This window comes from Danio aesculapii, chromosome 6, assembly GCF_903798145.1.
Source record: "Danio aesculapii chromosome 6, fDanAes4.1, whole genome shotgun sequence".
In the NCBI taxonomy this organism is placed as follows: Eukaryota; Metazoa; Chordata; class Actinopteri; order Cypriniformes; family Danionidae; genus Danio; species Danio aesculapii.
Window position 1 is genome coordinate 19,679,618 of NC_079440.1, and position 25,902 is coordinate 19,705,519.

Below are 25,902 nucleotides of genomic sequence, written 5' to 3' on the forward strand. Positions count from 1 at the left end.
CACTGGCAGATCAGACAACCCCAGTAGGTCAGGAGACACAGGGGGTTCAGACAATTCCAGTGAGTCAGGAGGCTCTGGGTCAGGAGGCAATGGTGGATCAGACAACCCGAGTGGGTCAGGAGGCACTAGTGGGTCAGACAACCTCAGTGGGTCAGGAGGCTTTGGAAACATAGACGGATCAGGAGGTTCAGGGCCAGGAGGCATTAGTGGATCAGGAAGCTGCATTGACGGCTTTTGCATATGTAGCTCTGATGGCAGTGGTGGCCACTCTGAAGCCCAGATGGCATCAACAACCCTTGCAGCTGTAGCTCTGGTCACAGCTACTTTTCGAGCTCAGGTGGCACTGGATAGTCACACAGCTCTGGCAGCACTGGATAGTCACATGGCTCTGGTAGCCATTTGTGGAACTAGGGTGGTGGCTCTAGCCATTAGTGGTTCTCAGGTGGCTGCTCTGGCCATCTGTGGGACTCAGGTAGCAGCTCTGGCCATTCGTGGGACTCCAGGATTTCAAGAGGAACTGGTGATGGAATTTTAGGGACAGAAACTACAACAGGAACCATGACAGGAATAGACTTAGAATAGGAAGCCATCTTGTGAGCTGGTGGCAGACTGTCTGTGACAATCGTGTGAGCTGATGCACTAGCTGTGGCCACTTTGTGAGCTGATAGACTAGTGACAGCTGTTTTTTGGACCTAAAGAGCTGGTGGCTGCCATCTTGTGACATGAAGAACTGGTGGCGGCCATTTTGTGAGCAGCAAGCTGCATTTTCGGTGAGTATTGCAGTTGGATGTCCCCTTTAAAAAATGTTTAGGAGTTTCCTTAGCAATTCGAGATCTATGTAATACTCCAATGTCCATTGAGGACAGTGCAATAGCATGCATGAAGCAAGTGGTTCAAATAGTTCTCCTCAGAAAAAGATTATGAGACAAATGTCATCCCATGATATTAGATGTGCCAGATTAATTAATTTATTAACAAAGTGTATGTAACTTGTACAGCCTGATTACCTAGGCTAAGACGCATCAATTGAACTGATTGATCTATAGCTGCTTGAACATATGTGGCTCCATATTCTGTAGGGATGAAAGCGCTGCAACAGAGATGGAGGTCCATGTGCAGCTTTGTTCAGTTCCATGGTAGAGTAGGCAGGGATAGACAACCAGCATAAAGAGCATGAGACGATCCAGAGAGAAGTCAATATTACAGGCAAAGTTCGGGGCAGGCAAAAAACTATCACAATCCAAAAACAAAGTCCAAGAATCAAAAACTAGATGGCAAAGCATGAAAACAAGCAACACAGGAACATGGAACAATACTGAGAATGGTGCTTAAATAGTCAGAGTAATCAGTGACGATGATCTGCAGCTGTGTGTGTGTAATCAAGGGGTCATCTAGAACTGGTGTGTGAGTGCGGGGCATGGTGGGATTTGTAGTTCGGTAGAATGACAGGGATTGTTCTCCAGCAGCCTGCAAGGGCAACACTGCAGTTGACCATAACATTAAGTATGTATGTATGTGTGTATGCTTATATGTATATATCTCAATGCACAATTGTGCTGTGCAAAGCTGGATTCATCATTGTGGTACTAGACACTTTTGGCTGAGTAAGTACATAGTACAACTTGTACAATAGATATTTTTAAAAAGTACACAATAAAGAGCAAAACATCTTGAAACACACAAGGTGATAGATAAAACTAAAATTGGTTATGTTTCTGATTTTTTTTTTATTTTCAACTGCACATGGTCTGTCAAATCGCTCCCTTTGACCATTTGACACAATTGACTGTAAACTCCACAGTTTCTTGCATTTCATCCATAATTGCAATCCTTAAAACACAAACATGTTGCAGCTCCAAAACTCATGTCTGAAAAACCTGACAAAATTTGCTGAACAACTGAAACACATTTTCAGTGATTAGCTTTGACTTATTACATTTGTCAATGGCTTACTTAACTGAGAGCTATATCATCATCACCTCTTGGTATTGACCTTATTCTGCAATGCGGAAGTGCGCTCGTTTTTGCGTTTGTTTTAAAACTTCCGATTGAGTTATCCATGGGAGAAATGATAAAGAAATAATAAACGATAGAAAACCGTCAAACTACTTGTTCTACAAACAAGTGTGTTCATAACTATACATAAAATGAAGAATAATATAATAAGAAAATATCAGTTTGCAACATCAAGCTGCATAACAAGACGTTTTTAAAGTCTAAAAATCAATGGAAGTAAATGAGCCAAAAAGATTCCAATGGCTGCGCCCTCTTGTAGGTGAAGAATAAGGTCAATATGGAAATCTATAGCAAAACACCTCACATCCTGCCAATTAAATGAGATTTTTTTTATATTCAATCTCTTACGCCCCATCTATGATTATAAAGCACTTAATGATGGTCAACAGAGAAGGAACCAATTATAAAAACCTACAGTCACTGACAGGATAGAAGGTGCATTCAATGAAATACTATAACTTTTTTCTTTTAAATATAGCAATATATTCTATATCATTTACATTTCCCTTTTATGTTTCAACAGAATACAATAAATAACTGACCTCCCTTTGACCAGTAACACAGTCCATATCCATTGCAGGAGCTGTTTGATTCACACACATAATGGCAGCACTCATGGCAAATTTCTACACGTACTGGTGTTTTTTAATCTAAAATATTTTTTTTTGTTTCAATTTCTTCCACATTCATGCCTTTTCATTCTAAAACACTTAACAATGACACAGTGAACACACATTCAAATAAAGACAAAAACATACATTTTACATCAAGAGCTTCTCAAAACCTGATTTCGATATTTTAGCTAAAATATGTAATTTTCAACGTTTAAGTCAAGTTTTTCTTTTTCTGTAGACTTTACACTATTTTAAATATTAGTTAACCATGAGTAATACTGCAACAAAAATAAATATTCAGTTAATGTCATGGTTTCTCATAATACATTTTAAAGACAAGTACAAAATGAACCTACCCATGCACTCAAATAGTATGCAACAAAACGTCTTATATTTGTCACTGACTGGGGTAAAGCTGTAAATGGGATGTTGAGCACAGTTCAGAAAAAAGCTAAACATCTACTACCACAGCCAGGACATTGTGGGTAGAGTCAATGTGATTTTCACTATCCATACCGATATGGAATTTCAATGTGAATTTTCCAGTGACTGCAGTGCTGTGGCTAGTTTTATGTCCACAGGCAAGTATAGCAAGTCCTTATGTGGTGATCAGTTTGGCAAGCCTGGGCAAGGTGTTTCGTTTTCCATTTTCTGGACCACATTTCTTTATTTACTCAATCGATTTGGTCTGTTGGAAGCTGAAGTCAAAAGTTTAGTTCTGTAAAATGCTTTTCGGAGAGTAACAGCAGAGTAAAATAAAGTCCTCTGAATTCAGAGAAATTACTCTTGTGATTCTTGCAAGCAAACATGCAAAATGGCTTTTTCATACTTTTCACAGGAGTACACAGAATGAGGAACTCAATAGTTTTTGACTGGTCTGATCTTATCTTTTGCCTTTTTTGTTATAAATAAAAACAAATAATATCAGACATATTTTTTAACAGTACCTTTGGTTTTTTCCTCTAAATATTATTTGTAATTCATGTATTTGTATTAACTTTTTAAATAATGTTATTATTTTACAGACCAACCTTCTGGTAAGGAAGGCCAAAAGGACACTAATCCCTTTCATTTACAGTACACTTACTACCTTTACCCAAGCATTCTTGTCTGCCTTTTTTCCAGCAAGATCCTCTCTTAAAAAAGGGTGCAATTTTCATATCTTCTCAAAGAAGAAAAAACAAGAGCCCCACTACCATGTCTCTTCAACAAAATGACAGTAGAACTGTATTGAAAAAAATAATCCACTCTGGAAAAATAAGTTAGCGTAACCAAATCCTCTTTGGTGAAAAAAAATCTGACTCATATGGAGAAACCAAGATGTTTGCTGGGCAGTCACTCAAGGTTTCTGGATGTTCAGCATTAGTTTGGAGACGAAACTGACAATGGCTGAAGCAGAATTGTCTGGTTCCAACTCAGCAAACAGGTGACTCACATTATCAGTCGTGCTTCCTTGTTTTCGAGCCACAAACCCAAAAAGCCTGCATTATAAACCAGAATAAAGATTGATCAGAGTCATTTTTTAAGCCTTTGACAAAGTTCTAGACAATTTTTCAGTATGGTATACTCACTTTGCTACACCACCCTCTGCTTTATTCCACCTGTGAAAACATCAGAACAGGATCTTAGTGAATTTATGCCAGATTAGAGGGAAAGCACTGTCCAATTATAGCATTGATGGGAGTGAAAAGTTTTGCATGTGATCTACTGGCAATGCACAAATTAAATAAAACTGGTGCAGAAGCTATTTTCATAATGTCTAATTATGTGTACTATGTGTACTATGTGTACTATGTGTACTAACAAAACAGGGATGTATTAAGACAAACCTTTAGGCATTGGAAATCACACAAATACCAGAAAACAAACTGTCACAAACCATAGTAAATCACACTGTTATAACATTTTATTACACAGCTGTCTGCAATACTTGAATCTAATTGGTCAGTCACCATATTTTAAGGTATGTCATTCCCATGTAACAATTGCTGAAACTAATAACACAGACTCATCTGGTTGCTTCAAATAATTTTACGGTCTGTGAAAATGTTAACATCCATAGACTATATACAATATGATTGTTTGTTCTGCCATTGTTTTTGACTGCACCATCTCGTCTGACAATATGTAGGTTAGTGTATACTCAATTCAGGATTTTTTTTTCTGTCAGTTTTGACTTTAACAAAAAAAAATAGAAACTATTACAGCAAAAATCACAAATAATTTTTATGTTTTATTTACAAATGTGCTATATATGCAATAATGTCTGATTACTTAAGTTCTAAAATCAATGTTCATGCTCTTTCACTGCTAATGCATCACTTTGTGTCTTTACAGTAGTCCTGACAATAGTTTTTTTTATTATGCTACACTTAAAAAGCAGATTAGTGGTTCAAGCTGTTGGTAAATTTCACCCTATACTGTATGTCAAAATAAGTTTCTGAAAGGAGTAGCTCATACACCATGTAGACAAGCTGATTAAAAAACACAATACACACACAAAAAACTTACTTTCTGTCTTGTGGGTCCATATTGCAGTATGTGATCAAACTGATTGGGTAATGACGTCTGAAAAAAACCCTACAAAAACACAAACAAACAAAAAAGTTGAGTTATTCCAAGACTGACGCTCATACATCATTCAAATCCTCATTTCCTTCAGCTTAGCTGAGGGGTCACTACAGCAGAATACAATGCCAACTTATCTAGCATATTTTTTACGCAGCAGAGGCCCTTCCAGTCACAATCTAGCACTGGGAAACAACCATACACTCTTGCATTCACACACATATACTAGCTTCCCAAATTCACCTATAGCGCATGTCTTTGGACTGGGGGAAACCGGAGCACCCAGGGGAAACCCACGCGAACAAGGGGAGAACATGTAAACTCCACATAGAAATGCTAACTGACCACCTGGGGCTCAAACCAGCCACTTTCTTGCTGTGAGGCGACAGTGCTAACCACTGAGCCATCGTGCCACCCCATTAAAACATTTACCACTTCAATTTTTAAAAGTGAATCATATTAAAACTTACTTCCTTTGATTGTCAGTGAGTGTGATGCCCTGTGTAGACACTTTAAATTGGACAATGGTTGCAGTAGGAGGGGATTTGGCAGCAAGTGTTTCAGTGATGGCTTTGGCTACAGCCTGGGGACCAGTCAGAGATTCCATATCCACAGAGTTTATGTACAAAACGTTACAAGCTGCAAGAAAGAGATATAATTAGTGTGTAGTGTAGACTTCAAACATGCAGTTTTTATTTTACCACTTTTTTAAGATTTAAGATAAGTCTGTTGTGTCTCCAGAATGTGTCTGTAAAGTTTCAGCTCAAAAGCTGTTTTTGTGGCCTGTGCCTTTAATGCTGGCTCTTCCCGCCCACCGTTTCCATGTGCCTGTCAGAGTGTGCTCACATCCCGTCTTGTTGATATGAATATATGCGTTACTACAGAGTACGCGGCTGTTGACCAATTCGGTGGACGGGGAAACCGCACTCCTACATCAAGTTGTGGTCAGCCTCAAAAACGGGAGGGATTTGGATCCTATTTTAATGTCAGAAAATTTTAAAAAGAGACTTATTGGCTTTATATAACCCCAACGTGAACACACGATACCTACCTATAGTTCTGTCCAAACCGCTTACAAAAAATGATTTTCATCATAGGTGCCCTTTGAATGCAATGTGGCAGTAGTGGGATATGCAAGTTAGCTACCTTATCACCTAATTTTAGAACTGGATTCAGATGTTCATGAGTGTAGGTTATTTAGCAAGTGTTTTACAGTTAAACTAGTTTATGATACAGTTTGCTTACCATAAAAATCTTCAATAGGTTTAGGGTGTCCTAAAATTTGAGAAAAGTGACAAGAAATTAGGTGACAAATTAGTTATTTAAAGAGTCATAAAGAGCATAATAGAGACATGCCTGCTCCCTGCTTTAATAAATCCATTGTTGAACTTGTTGGTGTGGCTAGTTCCAAGGCCTCTTCATTTGGATCTGTTTAAAAAGGAAAAACCTTGAAGACATTAAATCAAATACAAAGACTTCTATGATGTAATACAGATGGACAATGAGTGACACTACTAGAGATATAAGCGAACAGCATTCAATTAGAAGAGGTCAATTACAGAGGCTGCAGGAATGGGGCGACAGGGCGACAATGGCATTCTCACCTCTTGTAGGGATCATAAGCTTGCATGGTAGAGCCAGAGGTGTGATGGCATGTTGATATACAAGAGCAGACAGACACCCTGTAAATGAACCCATACACACAAAGGACATGTTACAGTGTACAAACACGCTGATGAGTGGAAGGCTAGTTTAAATAGGTTCTAATTTACAGTAAAATACACATCATTTTTATTACCGAAGTAGGGTTCATTTGGGCAACCCTTAAGTCTCACACCCTTGGCACTGGTTTCAATCAAGAAGTGTCGTACCAACTCATTTGTGATGTCTCCAACTTGAAAGCAAGTAGAAAAGATAAATGGAGCTGAAGATCAGTTCAGAAATTAAGATCTAAATATTGGTTAATGCATTGGTCTTTTTTTACCTTTCTTGTTTTGCTGCACCGTTGGAGGGGGAGAGGCTACTTTCATGGCCAAGCCATATGCTCCTCTGAAGGAGTTACTGTCTCGAATGACAAATGCTCCAGGTTCACGATCTTTAAGAATGCAAATGGCTAAAAGATACAAATAAGTAAATATGTCACTACAAATCCACACTTTCATAGATAGAAGAAAAACACAGTACTACCCATCTTACATAATTATAAATGACAAAATTGTATCTTGATGATGCCTGTCCTGTTTAAAAATCCAGCAAAGCAGGTCACCAGTATAAACTACTGTACATTTTGCAAGCTGGAACCTGCATGGGGTCTTGGGGCTGTTCCCAGTATGGAGAAATTGGAGCTCAATTTCTTCAGAACAACATGACTATAATGGACCTCTAGCTTTGTAAGCACATGGAATGTTTTGTGACAGAAAGGTTTGATCCCCTTAAAAAAAGAGACATTTCGTGAAAATCGATATTAAATATCTTACCTTGTTCTCTGGTGATTTCTGGTTTGTACCAATATTTGGATGTATCTTGAACAAATTTGATATTGATTCTAATATCTGGAGGTCCATCTGTTGAGAAGAATACAGGTTTTTATTTCAAATATGCACAGAAATCTGTTTATTATACAGTGGAGATCAACCAAGCTCTCACTACTTTAAAGTTATATGTGGTCGCCATATCAGCTTACCACATATATTTGGGTGGTGAAACCTTAGGGAGAAAATCTTTAATGATACAGTACATTTCCTTCATGGGGCTTTGCTGCTGAGTACTACAAGTTATGTTAGAGTCGTGGCATGGGACTTAACTACTGTTCTGAAAGGCCTGTCTGCAGCTTCATTTGAGGTAACTGAGTCAGTGAACAAGAGAACCCTGACTCTCTGACTATTCATCTAGCTATGAGATCAGATCAAATCAGATCGAAAATCAGAGCAATTGTTAGTGTGCTTTGGTTCTGACAGACAGAAAAAGGAGAGAGAGAGAGGGAAAGAGAGAAAGGCCATGAAGAGGAGAGAGCCAGGAGAGAAGAGGTATAGTGTGTGTGATTTCGGATACTTTTAGGTTTATAATCAAGCTGATCTATGCTGTTTGCCTGCTCTTCATCACGAGGAGAGTAGAGAAAATAGAGGAAGAGGAGGAGAGAGACAGTAAATCATTAATAAGTGTGTATTATGAAAGACTCAGATTCATAGAACTGGATTGGAGAGGCATTGTGTGTTATTTGCCATGCCAATAATATGCTGTATAAGTTTGTAAAAGTTATACATTAAAAATACCCTTAAAAAAAATAAATAAAATAAATAAATATATATATATATATATATATATATATATATATATATATATATATATATATATATATATATATATATATATATATATATATATATATATATATATATATATATATATATTCACTAATTTTATTAGTATTTTTTCAATACTTTAAAAAATAAGTTATATCTTTGTAGACTATAAATATATATATATATATATATATATATATATATATATATATATATATATATATATATATATATATATATATATATATATATATATATATATATACTACATATAATTTATTTAAATTATACAAATTATAGATTCATTTTATTAAAAAAGTATTATATTATTCTTATTTTTTAATTCAACTATAGGGGTGCGGCCGGGTAGGGGGCCTTACAAGACAATGTTCCCAGGGGACCCTGAATTCTTAATCTGGGCCTGCACCTTCAAAAGCTTTCCTGTTCCGAGTCCCAAGTTCTAATGTCCTGATGAGTGCACAATTTACAGTAGCATACTGTGTCACACTGTGGTAAGGTGCCACATTAGTGGATTCATTTTATTTGTGCATCGTAATGCAAACACTTTGAGGGGCATTCTTAAAGTGTTGTCATTTCTGACACAGCATCATGTTCTCTCTCAGGGAACCATGGTTATATATGTAACATGAAATGTTTAGGGGCCAAAACATTAGTCACCATTTAATTATTTCATAGTCAGCTTTAAGGAATTTTTTTTACGTCTTACCCATTTTTAGATGGGTTATTTTACATCATGATAATAGCTGTCTGATTGAATTGGTAAGCAATTCCAGTTCAACTGCTTGTTCAAATATCTGATTTAAGTTTTTTATACTATACCTAAAGGCGCATGTCTGCTGAAGCATTTTTTCCCAAGCTGAGCGTATTTTCCTTCAGCTTAGTCCCTAGTGTATCAGGGGTTGCCGCAGAGGAATGGACCAGGGCAACTAAAACTATTATATGCAATTAAAAATGGCATTTACTCCTGCAAGGATAACTTCAAACAGGACTATGCAAATACAGGAATTTAGCAAATTAAATGGTATTACTTAAATTTTACCTCCACTGTAATTTTATTTATAAACTTTTAGCTGTCATACCATATATTGAGGGGATTGCATGTCCTTGTGGGGGCACTTGTGTAGGACCACAATCTGCTGGACCACTTTCAGAATTTTCCATGGAGGATCCTGCTCTTATATCCAGGGGTAAGAACAATGAGGGACTAGAGGATTGCTCTATAGGAAATGTGGGAGTAGCATGTCCAGGCTGAACTGTAGAAGTGGTGCTTTGTCTGGATTGTGCCCCAAGTCTCTCATCTGGAGTCGCCTGACCTCTAGGTGGGACTTTGTGATCTGGACTTGAGGCAACTAGTGCAGGTGAGGGATGACGGTCTAGCACAGGACTTGGTGGGATGAATTTCCCACTGCGACCCAGAAGAGGGCTGTTAGGAGTGGTTGGTTCACTGCCACTGTTGGCTGTTGTTATACGCCGCCCAAAGGCAGGGCTGCTCGGACCACCAAGCCTACGCTGAAGGGCAGGGCTTGGGGGAGTGTTGGTGGCTACTGTACGGTGGAGTGTGTTGGGGCTTCCTGGGACGTGATGAATACCCATGATATTAACAGTGGCCTCATCAGGGTTAAGGTAAGAAAAGGTATCCAAAAATAAAGGAGCCCGAATGGGCTCAGATGGAAATGATGGAAAGGTACGCTGATTGCCAAAGCTGTTAGAAAGCACAAGAGATATAATAGAAAAGGTTAGTTAAGTTAGTATACAATTAAATAAATAAGAACCAGTGATGTGAATAACAGCATTTTTCAGTAAAGAGTAATCAAATAAATTACTGTTTTCTCTATTACAATGCAGTTAATGTTAATGACAATAAAATATGCCATAATATGTTTGATGTATTATACTGTATAATTTGCTGTAATTGACCTCAATGAAGTTCAATTTAGTGCCCGTATCATTCAAAATATTTAATATTGGGGGTGTCAATTACTTTTATAATAAAGTATAATGTAATAAATTGATTTAGTTAATAATTTAGTTAATTAACTAGTATCTAAATACTTTTTTGAAGTAACATGCCCAGGACATATACATAAATTTTGGACCTGAAAAAGAGTTGGTGTTCAGATTACAACACTTACCCATCAGAGCTAGAGTTGTTAACTGGCTGAGGTTGGCTGACAGTGTGGGCAGGAGGAACTGGTCTTTCAGAAGCAGGAGAGTATGGGTGGTGCAAAGGAGAAATTAATCCTCCTTCTCTGACCCCTGTTGCCACAAAACCATGCGTCTCTAGAAGAAAATAACAGAACAAGAAATACATATAAAATTATAATTTACTGCAGAGGATATGACACACATTTAGGATGATATTATGAAAGCTCTAAGATGAAAAGCAGTTCAAACTTAATTCAAAATGATGGACTAAGTATGGAAAAAAATGACTAAGTATGGAAAAATAGATATTATTCTGCACAAAATGCAAGTCTAAATGTGCAGGTACGTTATTTAATGCCTATTAATGTCAATGATCCAATGAGTGGAGCTGATTATTGCAAGTAATATTAGTTTCTAGTTCTGTCTCTGTTCAGGGCATCATGTAAATCAGAGTAATCCAATTATGCTATCATCTTGCAGAGATTAGTTCCATCTCAAACTCAAAATCAAACTCAACATCTCAAAATCACAAACACAAACTAAAGTGTTGAAGACTTTTTTCATAACTATGGTTTGGAGAAACAGTGTTGGTAATGAACTCTGTAGGAAGGTAGATCTTGAGGAGCAGGGTTTTCCCATGGTCTAAATAAATCAAATATTAATACAAAAAAAAAATCATATATAATAATTAATATAGAACATTTTATTACAAAACTTAAAAATCTCATTCAGCAATATTGCAGACCAACGTAGCCATTAAATATAATGTGCGATGGCTACAGAAACATTCAGAGAAGGACTTTGTAAGCAGGTAAGGGTGCACTATTTTGACAAACTGAATTTAATAGATGGTAAAAGACACATATGAGCAGTATTAACAAAGATATTAGCCTACTATTTCACTTACTTGACCAGAAATGACAAGAACAAACATTAATTCTTTGAAGAGGATTCTTGCCCTGGAAATCCTGGTTCAGTTTGACCAACCACAAACACCTTTTGTATCTCAGTTGTTGTTTTATTTCTTCTCCTCTGATAAATTTTGGCAGTCTATAGTATTCTAAATGCATTTTTTCCCATCTGACCGATTAATACAGACCAAAACATGACAATTAATAATATTCTGCAGCAATAATCTGAGAAAATATGCAAGTTTCATTCAGTTCAGGGACATTGCTTACATGGTTTGGTTGACACCAGTATATCCATTCGAGGATGCATCATGAAAACACTTTATAGGCATGCATTTCCACTGATAACTTGCAAAGAATTGCTAGTCTTTCACTGGCTCATTTAATGGTATTACCATTGCCTTGTACTGTTGGATTATTGTCTACTGGGTTACCGCTCGCTCTGTTCAAACCTATTACTTGTTACTTGTAGTCATTCTGCCTGCTTTTTTGACTTTGTATCTGCCTAGTATTTTGGATTTGATTACTGAATTTAAATAAACCTCCAACATTTGGTTTAAGCCTGTTCTTCAAGTTGGTCCCTCACGATATCCCATAATTAATGTTCATTTCACTTTATGCTGCCTTATGTTGAATGGAACCGGCGGTCAAGGACTTCATTTTCATTTGAATTTTCAATAAAAGAAAATTTATTAAAGTAACTGAACCAAAGCTTTTGGCCAAAATTGTTTACGTAACAGTACTGAAATGCCATTTCTGTAAAACCCACATTAACAAGAAGGGTTTGTAACAGAAGGGAATGTGTGCAGATGGGAGTGTGTAGCATTCTTGAAGATAATGAACATGTCACTGTAAAGTTTTCCACTGTCATCTGAACATACTCTTACCTTCCATTTCATCACTAGAATCAGAATCTGACAGCATAAAAAGACAGAAAAATGAGCAGTGATGTTTGTTAAGACTGAAGAGGATACAAACAGTGTAAGGTGAAAATGCACATTAGGATGACAGAAATCAGGTGCATGCAGATGCATGAAAGTGGTATGAGAGAGGGCATTTCTTAAAACTAACAGCCATGTAATGATGGACCATTTGGTGACAAAATTGAAAAATACAGATCTATGATATGCAAATTTATCCATTCAAGAAAGTAAATAGAGGGTAATACTGGTTTTACATGTACTTACCGGAACTGTTTTGCTGTACCATAGCTTCTGCAGGGTTCTGTGCCCTCAGGCCTGCAGCTGACAGAGTTGCATGTCCAGAAAGACCTTTTTAAACAAAATGGGAGAGAGAGTCAGCTGAACTGATCAGGTTTCGATTAGGTTTAAACTCAAAATGACAAAAATCGTATTCATAGTTCAGTATTAATAATTATTACCCACAAATGTAAGCATACTGAGTGACTTTGTATTATGCAAACACAGAAACGACTATTACAGAAACCCCATGAACATTGCACGAGCTTCACATTTTAAAATCATTTGTGAAACATGCATAAAACTTCTTTCGCTAAATCTTTTGCTCACATGATCACTTTTTTCCCCTTTCAAACCCTTTGTGTATGTTTATGTTTCACGTATGTTCCACATTTATACAAAAATTGTATTTATTTTATAATTTCAGTAAAACTATGGAGTCTATGTCACAATTTTGGTGAAACAGGAACGGCAGGTGTCAAGAGATGTGTCTCACCTGCATTGACATGGGCAGGACTAAAAGGAGCTGATTCCATCTCCTCAAAGGCATCCCTGTAACTATGCACGGATTTCTGAAAATTTTACAAAAAAGAGAGGAAATTTAGTGTACCACAATAATAATTTTGCTATGAAGTATTGGGCTAATATACCGCTTAAGTACCACAATAACTCAATAATAAAATTGTCTATTTACACTTTTTTTTACTGCTGTACTTGCATTGACTGCCCAATACATGCATGGAGACAAATTATGTCTCATTATAACAACACAATGAAGTAGGATGTAAGATGCACAGTAAGGTAACCTCTTGAAACAATGCACTTGGGTTAAAACCTAGTTTTGCCAAACTGATTCTTATTTTTCTTCATAACACAGCAGACTGGATTATCCCATAAGGCAGCATCAATGCAATAAATAATATCAATTACAACAAATAAAAAAGCATACTGTTTTATAAGTTACCCTTAACACTAAGGTGCATATATCTGCCACTATTTGCATTGAGCATAGTATTGAAAAAACATTACACTTCATTTCATTTTTATGAAATACAATTCATAAATAATTGTACACAAAAGCACTATTTGCCATTATTGTACATAGTATAATACACCAATTTTACTTGGTGTAAACAGTTAATTACTATTTGCACTTTAATTGCATCTGTTCCCAATTTGTACTTAGTGTAAATAGCATTGAGTGTAAATTAGTGTAAATTAGACTTAGTGCAAATGATAACTATCTTCAAAAAAAAAAAAAAAAAAAAAAAAAAAAAAACAAAACAAACAACAACATATGAAACATCTAGTTGTACATCTTATCTATTATTCTTTACCTCCTTGGGTTGTCCACCTGGGTTCATTGTAATTGTGTTGGCAAACTCTGGAGATACAGGTTTCAATGGAGAGCGCACCACATGGGCTGCACTGTCATGTTGGCTGCTGAGGTACTGGCTCTCACTGGTGGTTCGTCGGCGTACAGTTGGCATAGCTTCATCTGGGGTTACTGTACGCGAATGTGATCCTAAAGCACATGGAAGAGTACGTTTTATCAGCAAATGCAGATTATGTGTAACTAGAGTTAATTTGATACATATTTATATACTTTACCTTCTACTGTATTTTGAATTTTGGTAACACTTTATTTTGATGGTCCATTTGAGTATTAGAAGACTGTCTGCTTAATATCTGTTGATACTGCTGCTAAACAGACATCTAACTGACTAGAAAAACTTTGCAATTACATGTCAACTTAACATAAAAATTAGTTGGCATGTAGATGCAATGTAACTTAAATTCAACAAACGGACCATCAAAATAAAGTGTAACCGGATAAAAAAAATACATTTTGTTTCATGTCTCAATGAGTCTCATTAGATACTATTGATCTATATATCAATTAGGTTTAATTTAAAAAAAGGTTGATATACTTGCAAAGTTAGACTATGGTCAGTGGAATGAATTTGTTTCGGGAGCATCAAACTACAGTTTAGCTGATATCAAGCTGACTGGAAATTGATATATATATATATATATATATATATATATATATATATATATATATATATATATATATATATATATATATATATATATATATATATATATAGTGCCCATATATATATATAATATATAATTGCAAATTTATTTATAATCAACAGAGTGTAAGGATATAAATTCACATTGAACTGAATTGGGATAAGCTGCCATGACATGTTGCTACTTTGTGGCAGCATGAAGCTACAGGTGCCAGTGTTTTGCATGATTGTTGAAACTAAGGTCATTTCATGTGGATAAAACACTTTTTAGAGATTCTATATTGACTCACTATTATCCATTGCTGTGCTGGTTTAATTTTGTAATTAATTCTCTGAATTAAGGATGTAAAATTTAGGAAGAAGCAGATGACTTTGGCCTAGTTATACCATCGACTAGCTCAGATTAAAGCCCAGAGTAATTGTCAAATGATTCCAATCCTATGTATCACTAGTTTTATAATCTCCCTTTTATCATTTGTCATAGAATTCCTATTAGTAAAACAAATAGTTTTAAACAATCATATATCCTCTTAGCTGTTTGTTTTTAAATTACAGGTAACATTTTAGGATTTTAAGGATTTTTAGTGCACTTTTGTTATATATTTGCAGTAATTATTATATAATTCCAGTAATTGTGTGTGACTGTTCAAATATACCCCAAAATTTCTATATTTTTTATATACTTTATTATAACTGAGATCTAATACCAATACCGTTGTCAAAACAACTGAACTGAAAAAAAACCCCCTAAGTTTATTATTTCTTGGTATATTCAGAGCTTGTTTCCAAATTATTTGCATATCAATAAAAAAAAGACATGATAGAAAAGATGACAGAAATCTAGTGAAAGAACAGAATGGGTGGAGGATAGAGGGAAAGGTGGAGGATCATGTGAAGGGACAAACCAGAGAAGGAATAAGAACGATGATGTTCGGACTGGAAGGACATGCTCTTGGAGATGCCCCGGATGCGGGCGTTGTATTCTGGGTAGAACAATGATGAAGTGGGTTGAAGCAGGAGAAGAGAGGAAGAGTGAAGGTGCAGGTGGGGAATCAATGGTGTGAGAGGTGGCCCACATGCCAGAGCAGGTATTGATAGAACAGGGAAAACAAGAAAAATTAAGAAATTGTGAACCCTCATATCTGGATCTTTTCATTTTTCATTAAGATGTCATCAATCATGCTTAATTCATATTTGTTGCACATTTTTGTTTACATGTTCTTTCAATTGCGACCCATATCCAATTCACGTGTTTACACTTACCATACCATTTGAAACATTGCACATGCTTAAACTGCGTTATTGTGCCACACACTAGCCAAGATGGACGAACATGAAATACACTTGTTGCTAACTCTGCAATATATGTGAAGTTTGTCAACAATCACCAAGATTTTGAGGCAGAGGAGGAAAAGTGCATGATGCATATGTTTCAGTTATTGTGTTCTCAACCATTCAGAGGAATGTCTTGGTATTATTATGCAGTTTTTTATTATTATTAATTATTAGTATTAATTGTATTATTGATGTTCACATTTACTGCCTCAACAGCCACCGTCAATTCTTCCTAAGAATATTATACAATATAATTAATATTAGTATATAATTAATATTCTCATACAATATCTCAGTACACCATGAATAATGACCAAATTGTCACAGTTTAATTATATACACAATACAATGCCTCGGAAAATCGAATCTGCTATTTTAATCTGTTTACATGACAATCACATTGGCACATATCTGAATTATATCTAATTTATTTCAACATATGAATGAGGCCTGAAGTTCCTGAAAATCTTGAAATATTCAAAATGCATGTGTTCTCCTTCCTCTTTACACAATTATAGAACACATTTTCTTAGTGCCACATATGAGCAAAAAATGGAATTGGGTCACATTTAACTGACTGTAAAATGGGCCTTTTTTGTTTCATAAAGCCTGTCTAGCAATTTCTTTCACAGCCAGAAGGTGGTACTGTTATGTATTTTACTGTAAATTCAGTAGCTGTTGTCAAAGCCTGGGAATGCATGGCGGTTTTAGCTCAGCACAGTAGGTCTATTCTGGCTGTTGGTGACTTACATCTTGCAGCTATCCACTCCTACTCAGAGGACAGTGTTGATGTGAACAATCCGAGTGTATGCCAGAAATACTTTACTTCAACATGTGAAAACATCATTCTTTAGTATGTATGTCAGCTCTAGAGTACCATATTAGAACATGTGTTCATTGTATATACATGTAGTGGGACATGTTTGCAGGGAATTTTTTAAATGTTTGAACAGTATATTTGGTCTATTTTATATAGGTCTAATAAAAGAAGAAGTGAGAACTTAAAGAAGTTTTACGACTCCATTAGATGATCAGGTGTATTGTCTTTCTTTGGCAGATATGATTAATTACTAGTTAATGTGCTCAGTTTTAATGAATAAAATAATTGTAATATAGCTGTTGAGTTAAATGAAGCCAGAAGGCTACTATTTTCTTTCCATCAAAATGAGCACTAAGGCTGAGTAAAATGATATCTGGATTACCCAAAATTTACAGATAATTAACAAATGATTTTTAATAATATGATCTAATGAAATTGTATAAGCTTCAAAAGCTGTTTATTCAGAGTAGAGTGTTTTCTTTTTTCTCACCTGCCACACGGTGGGCCACAAGTCCCTCAAGGTTAAGCATTTCCTCCTCAGACTTTGGCTCAGGCTCTTTTGCAGGGGTAACAGGAGGGAGTGGAGATGATGATGCGCTGTAGCTTTTCTGAGGGCCTGGGAATGTACCCTGAAGATCTGGGGAGTATGACACTTCGCTACTTCCTGGGTAGACATACTGGGGCTTGATTGGAGATGGGAGGGTTAAAGTTGGGGATGGTGTTGTAACTGAACCTCCCCGGATACTGTAGGGATCTTGCTGATAGATAGGTGAATAAGGGGTCTGAGGGGTCTGTGGAGTTTGAGGGTAACCTCTTTGATGGTCAGATATTGGAGTTATGGGGTAAGCAGGTGATGATCTTTGTGAGGACTGGCCAAAACTAGCAGAGGAAGATAGAGGTGGACCACCAGTTACGCTATATATGGCCTGGTCAGCCTGGTAAGAAGGTCTGGCAATAGTTTGACCAAAGGGTGGATGAAAAGCTGAGATGTTCTCACCTGGGGGAGCACTCTGAGATTTGGGAACTGGTGTATGCGAAGGCTCCAAGTCAAGCATGAGCATGTTTAGGGCATCTATTGACTGTTCTACATCCTGCTGTGACCCCCCTCCACGAGTTGAGAAGCGTGGCAGGGCACCATTAGAGCCAAAGAAAGGGTCATCTACAAGACCATATTGGTGCCAAGCACTGAGCCCTCGCTGCACTGCCTCTCGACTGCTTGTATTACGTTCCGGAGCTTGTGGCAAATACCTATGTCCTCCATCCAGCATCATGCCACCATATGACTGTGAGCGATACATTCCTTCATTCTGCCCACTGTAGTCTATCAGTCCATGAGCTGATGATGACCCTCGAAGCTGGTGTACAGGCATTTCCTTTTTAGGCCTTCGCTCTAGGAAAGTCCCACAATGTCCCTCTACTTCTACTACAGTGCACTCTGTGACTGTTTTACTGTCAGCTGGTGTATCTTGACCCTCAAATGAGGAGAGTGTACCAAGACTGCCAGCACTGTTATCTCCCACCTGGCTTTCTGGTAACTCGTCGTCAATAATGTCAGTTTCACGCTCAGCACCTGCTTGTCCGTTAACGTGGACCTGCGCAGGCACAAGGTGCCTCACACCAACCCCTGGGCTTGTGTTAGCAAAAGAGAGGAAAGACTGATGAGGTGGTCCCTCTGAACCACTCAGAAGTTGTTCCAACTCTCGGTTCTCACAGGGGCTAATTACTGTCCCAGGGGGAGCTTGGCTCACAGGCCCTGAGGATGACAAAGATTGTTGAGCATCATCTGTGCGGTCTGTCTTAACGGAAGCAGTGGAGTTGCCTGAGTCACTGCTGACAGAAAGAGCGTGGTCTGCAGCTGGTAGCTGATGGTTGGCAACTGGAAGAGGAAGAGCGTGTTCAGCTACAGGAGGAACACGGTCAGTTGAATAAGCACCATTGGCAGGCAAAATACCCTCAAGAGAGTTTTTCTTCTGAACCTGGGCGTAAAGATTGCCGTCTATTGGACCTTGAGTATGAGCAGCATCTGAAAGAGAGGTTATAAAAATGATCTTGTGAGCATTTAAGACTGACCTTTTCCATTGTAGCCCATTTAAAAATGTAACGTCACTCTTAAAAATAAAGCTTCTTTATTAGCATTATTGGTTCCATGAATAAACTAAACCAAACAGTGGAGCAGAATTAATTAGATTATTAGAAATAAATATTAGAAAAAGGAAGAAAAGGGGTTCTTTTAAGAATTATTTAGTGAATGATTCTTTGGAATTTTCTTTGGAAAAAATGTTTTCACACCCTTTTAGAACCATTATTTTTAAGAGTGCACAGTCATCATTAGCTTAAACTTTTCAAATGTTTCTTTACATTTATAGCTTTACTCTGTATCTCTTCTGAAGTCATACGACAGCTTTGACAATGGAGGCCAACAGACCAAATTTAATCTGTTATTAACTGAAAATCTTACCCTCCACTTGAGCTCTGAAATGTCATTTGCGTTCAAGTTCAATTAAAAAAAACAGCCCGTTTAACATACAGTACACATTTTTATGTGGTTGATGTCAAATTCCATTAGTTTGATATCATTTGACAAATTGAGAAGCAGCAAGGGGAAGATTTCCAGTAAACAACAGTTAAAAATTAATTCTGTACCTTGCACAACCTATCACATGGCTTCAGAAGACACCTTCTGTTTGGAGCCTCTTCAGCTATCTGCATATACCATTTAACCAGCAACAGATGACAAATCTCCACATTAGCCGTGAACCTGTGTGGATGGCTTCCTATATGGTAAAGCATCCAAAAGCATGACAATTTTAGAATCACACCTTTTAAGGTAAAAAAAAATGAAAGAAGAAAAGGTTATTGGCCATGACAAATATGTGCCAGTGCTATATCTTTCATCTGTTAAAAGCTTTATGACAAATGCTGCACTTTTCCAATCGATTTTATGCCATAACAGAATTATGACATCATACTTTCCAATAGATTGCATTGGCATCAAAATGTCTGATGCACAAGGAAAGTGGCACTAATCAGCAAACATAGCACTGTATCAGACACATTATTCTTTATTATTTTGCTTCATATTTATTATTATTATCTACTTTTTAATGGTTTCCACTAAAGTTTAAACTCTCTCACTCACACTTACTCACTCAATGACACAATGACACCTTCAAACTATTCAGAAATGTGTCTAAAACCAAGCACACTGATTTAGTTGTCAATCTGGTATTACTTTAATTCCTACACTATTTGTTAGGAACAACAATTAAACGCAGTAATGACTGATGTTCCAAGATTGAAATATAATGATGATAATAATAATAATAAAATAAAATAAAATCACAATTTAGACTGTACATAGTTGACAACCCTATGTTGATTTATAGTGTTTTTAATCCATCCAAATCACCGAAATGAGGTATGCAGGATTTTAGTGAAGTGTCTGACTGGTATATTCTACCGTAGGAGACACTGATGTACAGTTAATCAGACAATGACATTAAAAGGAAATAATGGAAAAAAAAGAAGGAAGAAAGATAAAATGGTGAGTTAACTATTGCACATTAGGACTATTTAACATTTGTTTTTGCATTGTAATTAGAAAGCATTGATTATGGAAATCTGATGAGCCCTAATAAGCTTGAGCTAAAATTGTATAATTCAGACAGAGAGAACAAATGAGACACATACTATACTATTTATAAGATCCCACAATTGCCCAGACCATAATTGCCAGATTGTAACTTCAACCTAAGTACTTTCATGTAACTAGCAAATAGTTAATAGTTGCTGCTGGAGTTTAGAAAATATGCACAAACTTGTTTGGGATGATGATAGCCAAGTTTTACTCTGTCTGTCTAGCAACAGCCATGGCATTACGTTAGGCCAAGGGAATGATATCATGGGTAAATAATGCCAGAGTGTTGGTCAAGAGAGAGAGAGAGAGAGAGAGAGAGAGAGAGAGAGAGAGAGAGAGAGAGAGAGAGAGAGAGAGAGAGAGAGAGAGAGAGAGAGAGAGAGAGAGAGAGAGACGCAGAGGCCACTATAATTCAAAATAATTTTTTATAGTGGCCAAATTTATGAGTAGACATTGAAAGATGAGGACATTTTAATAAATAACAAAAGGACAAAGCAAATAAAAAGCAAATAAGGTCATGGAATTGGAGGAGAAAGACATATGGCAGACAGACAGCAGGGAGAGGTTGAAAAAAGAATATGAGGTGGGAAGCAGACATGTAGACAGCTAGGCAGATATATAGAACGGATAAATGACAGACAGACAGACTGACTGACAGACAGATAGACAGACATACACGGGTGGTAAGAGCATAATGGGAATTTACAGAAATGGAATGGGCCAGTGGTTAGCTGACAGAAATGGCAATGACATGAGAAAAACATAAGAGACATCAAGATACTGTAAGAGTTAAAATGGGGGGATGGAGGTGGGTTGTTTATATTCAACATGAAGTCACATAGTGATCCAGCAGCCACTTAGTAAGAAAGAACAGCTCATTCACATTCAGCATAATATTCCGTCATCATCGTCACATACAGTTGAAGTCAGAATTATTAGCCCCCCTTTTAATTTTTTTTTCTTTTTTTATATATTTTTCAAATTATGTTTAAAAGAGCAAGGACATTTTCACAGTATGTCTGATAATATTTTTTCTTCTGGAGAAAGTCTTATTTATTTTATTTCGGCAAGAATAAAAGCAGTTTTAATTATTTTATGAAACATTTTAAGCTCAAAATAATTAGCCCCTTTGTGCTAACTTTTTTCGACTGTCTGCAGAATAAAAAAACATCGTTATACAATAACTTGCCTAATTACCTTAATCTGCCCAGTTAACCTAATTAACCTAGTTAAGCCTTTAAATGTCTTGAAATAGCTGTATAGAAGTGTCTTGAAAAATATCTAGTAAAATATTATTTGCTGTCATCATGGCAAAGATAAAATAAATCAATTATTAAATAAATCAGTTATTAAAACTATTATGTTTAGAAATGTGTTGAAGAAATCTTCTCTCCGTTAAACCGAAATTGGTGAAAAAAAATAAACAGGGGGGCTAATAATTCTGATTTCAACTGTATGTACAGCCAAACACAGAACACTTCTGTATTACATTTTGTTTTGCATTTATTTGCTTGTTGTATGAACTTTTCATTTACATGCCTAGTGGTTCAGAAGTGATTGTACAACTTAATTATACCATTAACAATACCATAAAATGTAATGCCCAGGATGGAGACACATAATGATAAATTCTTACTTACATTAACATTACTAATATTAATAAATAAATACTACATATTTGTATACGATTTCTTCTAGATATATACCCCACAGCCTTGTTTTAAATGATTTACAGTGGAAACTTTGAATGTTTAAATATATTAATCCAATATATACTTAATATAAAAATTTATCTACATAAATCGTACTTGGGTAGTTTTAAAAACAATAGAAAAGACCTACAGAAACTACTGAAAAAAAAACATATTATTTTTCCAACAAGATTAGTACAGAAACGTGCATACTAAAAACAAACAAACAAATAGATAAATCACCACATACTGTTTCACAAAACATCACAGATATGCTATACTTATCAGACTCTTTAAACAAAAGCTTGAATGTGTGGCCATTTTTAGGGCCATAAAAGCCATCTAAAATGTATCAAATGATGATCTTGTATTGACAAAAGGAATAACCACTGAAGCTGTTTTTATATTATTGAGAGATCTCAATTCGTCAAAGAGGTCTGGAGCATTTGATTCTGACTATCCAAAATGTAAAACTTTTAGCCAATACAATTTAGTCCATAATTCATCTTTATATTTAAACATTTTCATCTTTTTGCATATAAATCATACAAAATGAACTCTTAAATATATATACAAAAAGATACAGAAAAGACAGTCGCAAATCATGCATTGAGAATACAGTTTGAATGAGGAAACATCCTCTGTAACACTCACCTACTTTTAGGCCCGATGTAAACTCAAATTCAGTTTTGATTCCAAGTACTGCATTAAGCACTGTTCACCAGAGACTTTTCCAGTCTTTGTGTCTTTGGTGAGATATCATTTTGTCCAGTTCATTAAACAGAGTTTCTTTCTTTTGTGAGTCACTCTGACCAAGTGTCACAGTCACCTCTCTCTGTCTCTCTCTCTGTTCCACACACTTCACTCTCAGTCATTCCAAAAATGCCATGAAGCCGTGCAGCAGCCAAATATGGGAGCCTAAGCTGTAAACAAGCCCTGATAGCTATACTGCCCCAGAGCACCCCTCTGTCCCTGTCATAGGCGTACATACATAGACAGTCACCACATACCCTGGGAACACACACAAATGGAAATATATATATGCTTGAGATTTGTAAGATATTGTCATATCTTCTCATTAAATCATTTTATTAATTAAAGTGGCTCTTAGCTTCTTTCTTCAAAAGTCATGTTTGTCTGCTTTTTTCTTGAGTGCGATCACTGAGCTTGCATTTGAAAGGATTTGTCTTTGCTTTGAATCTCTCTTTGGATGTATTTCTGTCAGATCATGCTGTTCTGTTTAGGGTCTGATTACATTTTAGTTGTTTTGCTCACTACTTAATTTACCTAATGATCCACATTTCACTATATAGCATTATTACAATCTTTCAGACTGAAGAGATAAATCATATTTTATTTATACCAAGCTTAAACTCTAAACAGGTCTTAATGTAGAAACAATGTTTATTCAGAAACTGCAAGTCAATTTCACAATCAATTACAAGTAAATAACGTATTTGATTGAATGTGAGAAGTATTGTACTATATATATATATATATATATATATATATATATATATATATATATATATATATATATATATATATATATATATATATATATATATATATATATATATATACAGTTGAAGTCAGAATCATTAGCCGCCCTTAGATTTTTTAAATTCTTTTTTAAATATTTCCCAAATGATGTTCAACAGAGCAAGGAATTTTTCACAGGGTAACTCGTCTGATAATCTCTGATAATATTTTTTCTCCTGGAGAAAGTCTTATTTGTTATATTTAAGCTAGAATAAAAGCAGTTTTTAATTTTTTAAAATAAATTTTAAGGTCTAAATTATTAGCCTTTCAAGCTTTATATTTTTTCAACAGTCTACAGAACAAACCATCATTATACAATAACTTGCCTAATTACCATAACCTGTCTAGTTAACCTAATTAGCCTAGTTAAGACTTTAAATGCCACTTTAAGCTGTATAGAATTGTCTTGAAAAACATCTAGTCAAATATTATTTTCTATCATCATGGCAAAGATAAAACAAATCAGTTATTAGAGATGAGTTATTAAAACTATTTGGGGAATTGGAGAAAAAAAATAAACAGGGGGACTAATAATTCGGGGGTGGGGGGGTTAATAATTCTGACTTTAACTATATATATATATATATATATATATATATATATATATATATATATATATATATATATATATATATATATATATATATATATATATATATATATACAGTTGAAGTTTTTTTTTTTTCTCCCTTTTTTAAATATTTCCTAAATGATGTTTAACAGAGCAAGGAAAATTTCACAGTGTGTTTGATATTATGTTTTTCTTTTAGAGAAAGTCTTATTTGTTTTATTTCAACTAGAATAAAAGCAGCTTTTAATTTTTTAATAAACATTTTAAGGTCAAAATGATTAGCCTCTTTAAGCTATATTTTTTTCGATAAAATAAAAGTGTCACAAAAAATTTCTAGTCAAATATTATTTACGGTCATCATGGCAAAGATCTAATAAATCAGTTATTAGAAATGAGTTATTAAAACTATTTTGTTTAGAAATGTGTTGAAAAAAATCTTCTCTCCGTTAAACAGAAAATGGGGAAAAAAATAAACAGGGGGGCTAATATATATATATGTACATGTGTATATACACAAAATGTAATTTTATCTGTCTTGTTTACCGCTTTGAAAAACAAATACAAATTATTATTGATTGGCAGGATTAATGATGGTTTAATTATGTTCTTCCCAAACTGTCATTTAAAGCACAGTGAATGAGTTTTTAAATTTATATTTATATTTTTAATAGTTTTTAAAGGTGGCAAGAATATTTTTTTTCTCCTATAAGTCTAAATGCTGCTTCATGCCTATTTAAGTTTTGCTGTTTAAGCTGAGAGTTGGACATATTCTTTGTCCTTGAGTTTGTTGTAATTTCCTGACACACTAATGTCCTGTTATGTGTGCCTTTAAACCCTTTATACCCAGCTGGGCTTTATCCCATTTTATGTTTTAATTAAATGGGTAATGTGTAGATTAAAGGGTACATTATGATATTTATTTATTTAAAAGAAAAAAATATGTTTGGAGCAGATAACCTTCTGGGCAGGACTTACAAACAAACGTTTAATCCAGTTACGTTTTAGGTGACCCTAGTTTAGGTCCCACATCAGAGACTTTATAGTTCTGTCCTCCTCTTCTTAACCTTTTCATGTTACACCAATATCTTTAAATGCCAAAACATAAATATGATTTTGTGTTGCTGCATCTGTGTTTTTAAATTGTCAGTAAATCACCTCAAAAGTTTTTCCACTTCCATCTGTGCTTTGATAGAATTTCATGGGATAATTTGCCCCCTTTTTAAAATTTGCCCTGAAGAGTAAATCCTTTGGCCCTTAAGTTTCATTCTATTTTCCCAAAGTTCTGTCATGACTGCACCAATCTTTTCTTTCCTTTATGATCACCATATTCATTGTGTGTGGGGGGGTTGTGCGTGTGTTTCGGGGTACCCTCGTCTTTGGCCTTACCCACCAGCCCTTCCTCCCAGCAGAGGACACTGAAGAGAGGAGTGTCAGTTTTCCACCCGTCCCTGGGGCTGCCAGCAGGGCCACTGACGCCTTCTATTTCTCTAG

General features: G+C 35.6%; 1 protein-coding gene across 3 annotated transcripts in view; it reads right to left on the bottom strand.

Moving 5' to 3' along the window:
- Positions 1-1,707: 1,707 nt before the first annotated feature.
- tns1a (tensin 1a) overlaps positions 1,708-25,902 on the bottom strand; it is a 101,372-nt gene continuing 77,177 nt past the window's right edge. For 2 of the 3 annotated variants that reach the window (XM_056459735.1, XM_056459734.1), the window contains exons 17-34: positions 17,461-18,993; positions 15,721-15,798; positions 14,114-14,301; positions 13,273-13,348; positions 12,765-12,848; positions 12,465-12,491; positions 10,654-10,801; positions 9,601-10,223; positions 7,676-7,762; positions 7,183-7,311; positions 6,997-7,092; positions 6,803-6,880; positions 6,555-6,626; positions 6,444-6,473; positions 5,669-5,837; positions 5,142-5,210; positions 4,202-4,231; positions 1,708-4,111 (exon numbers count right to left, since the gene is read on the bottom strand). In XM_056459735.1, the coding sequence (XP_056315710.1) occupies positions 3,970-4,111; positions 4,202-4,231; positions 5,142-5,210; positions 5,669-5,837; positions 6,444-6,473; positions 6,555-6,626; positions 6,803-6,880; positions 6,997-7,092; positions 7,183-7,311; positions 7,676-7,762; positions 9,601-10,223; positions 10,654-10,801; positions 12,465-12,491; positions 12,765-12,848; positions 13,273-13,348; positions 14,114-14,301; positions 15,721-15,798; positions 17,461-18,993 (3,659 nt within the window). In that variant the 3' untranslated portion in view covers positions 1,708-3,969. The remainder of the gene's footprint in view (positions 4,112-4,201; positions 4,232-5,141; positions 5,211-5,668; positions 5,838-6,443; positions 6,474-6,554; positions 6,627-6,802; positions 6,881-6,996; positions 7,093-7,182; positions 7,312-7,675; positions 7,763-9,600; positions 10,224-10,653; positions 10,802-12,464; positions 12,492-12,764; positions 12,849-13,272; positions 13,349-14,113; positions 14,302-15,720; positions 15,799-17,460; positions 18,994-25,902) is intronic. The other variant, XM_056459736.1, reaches the window with a different exon arrangement.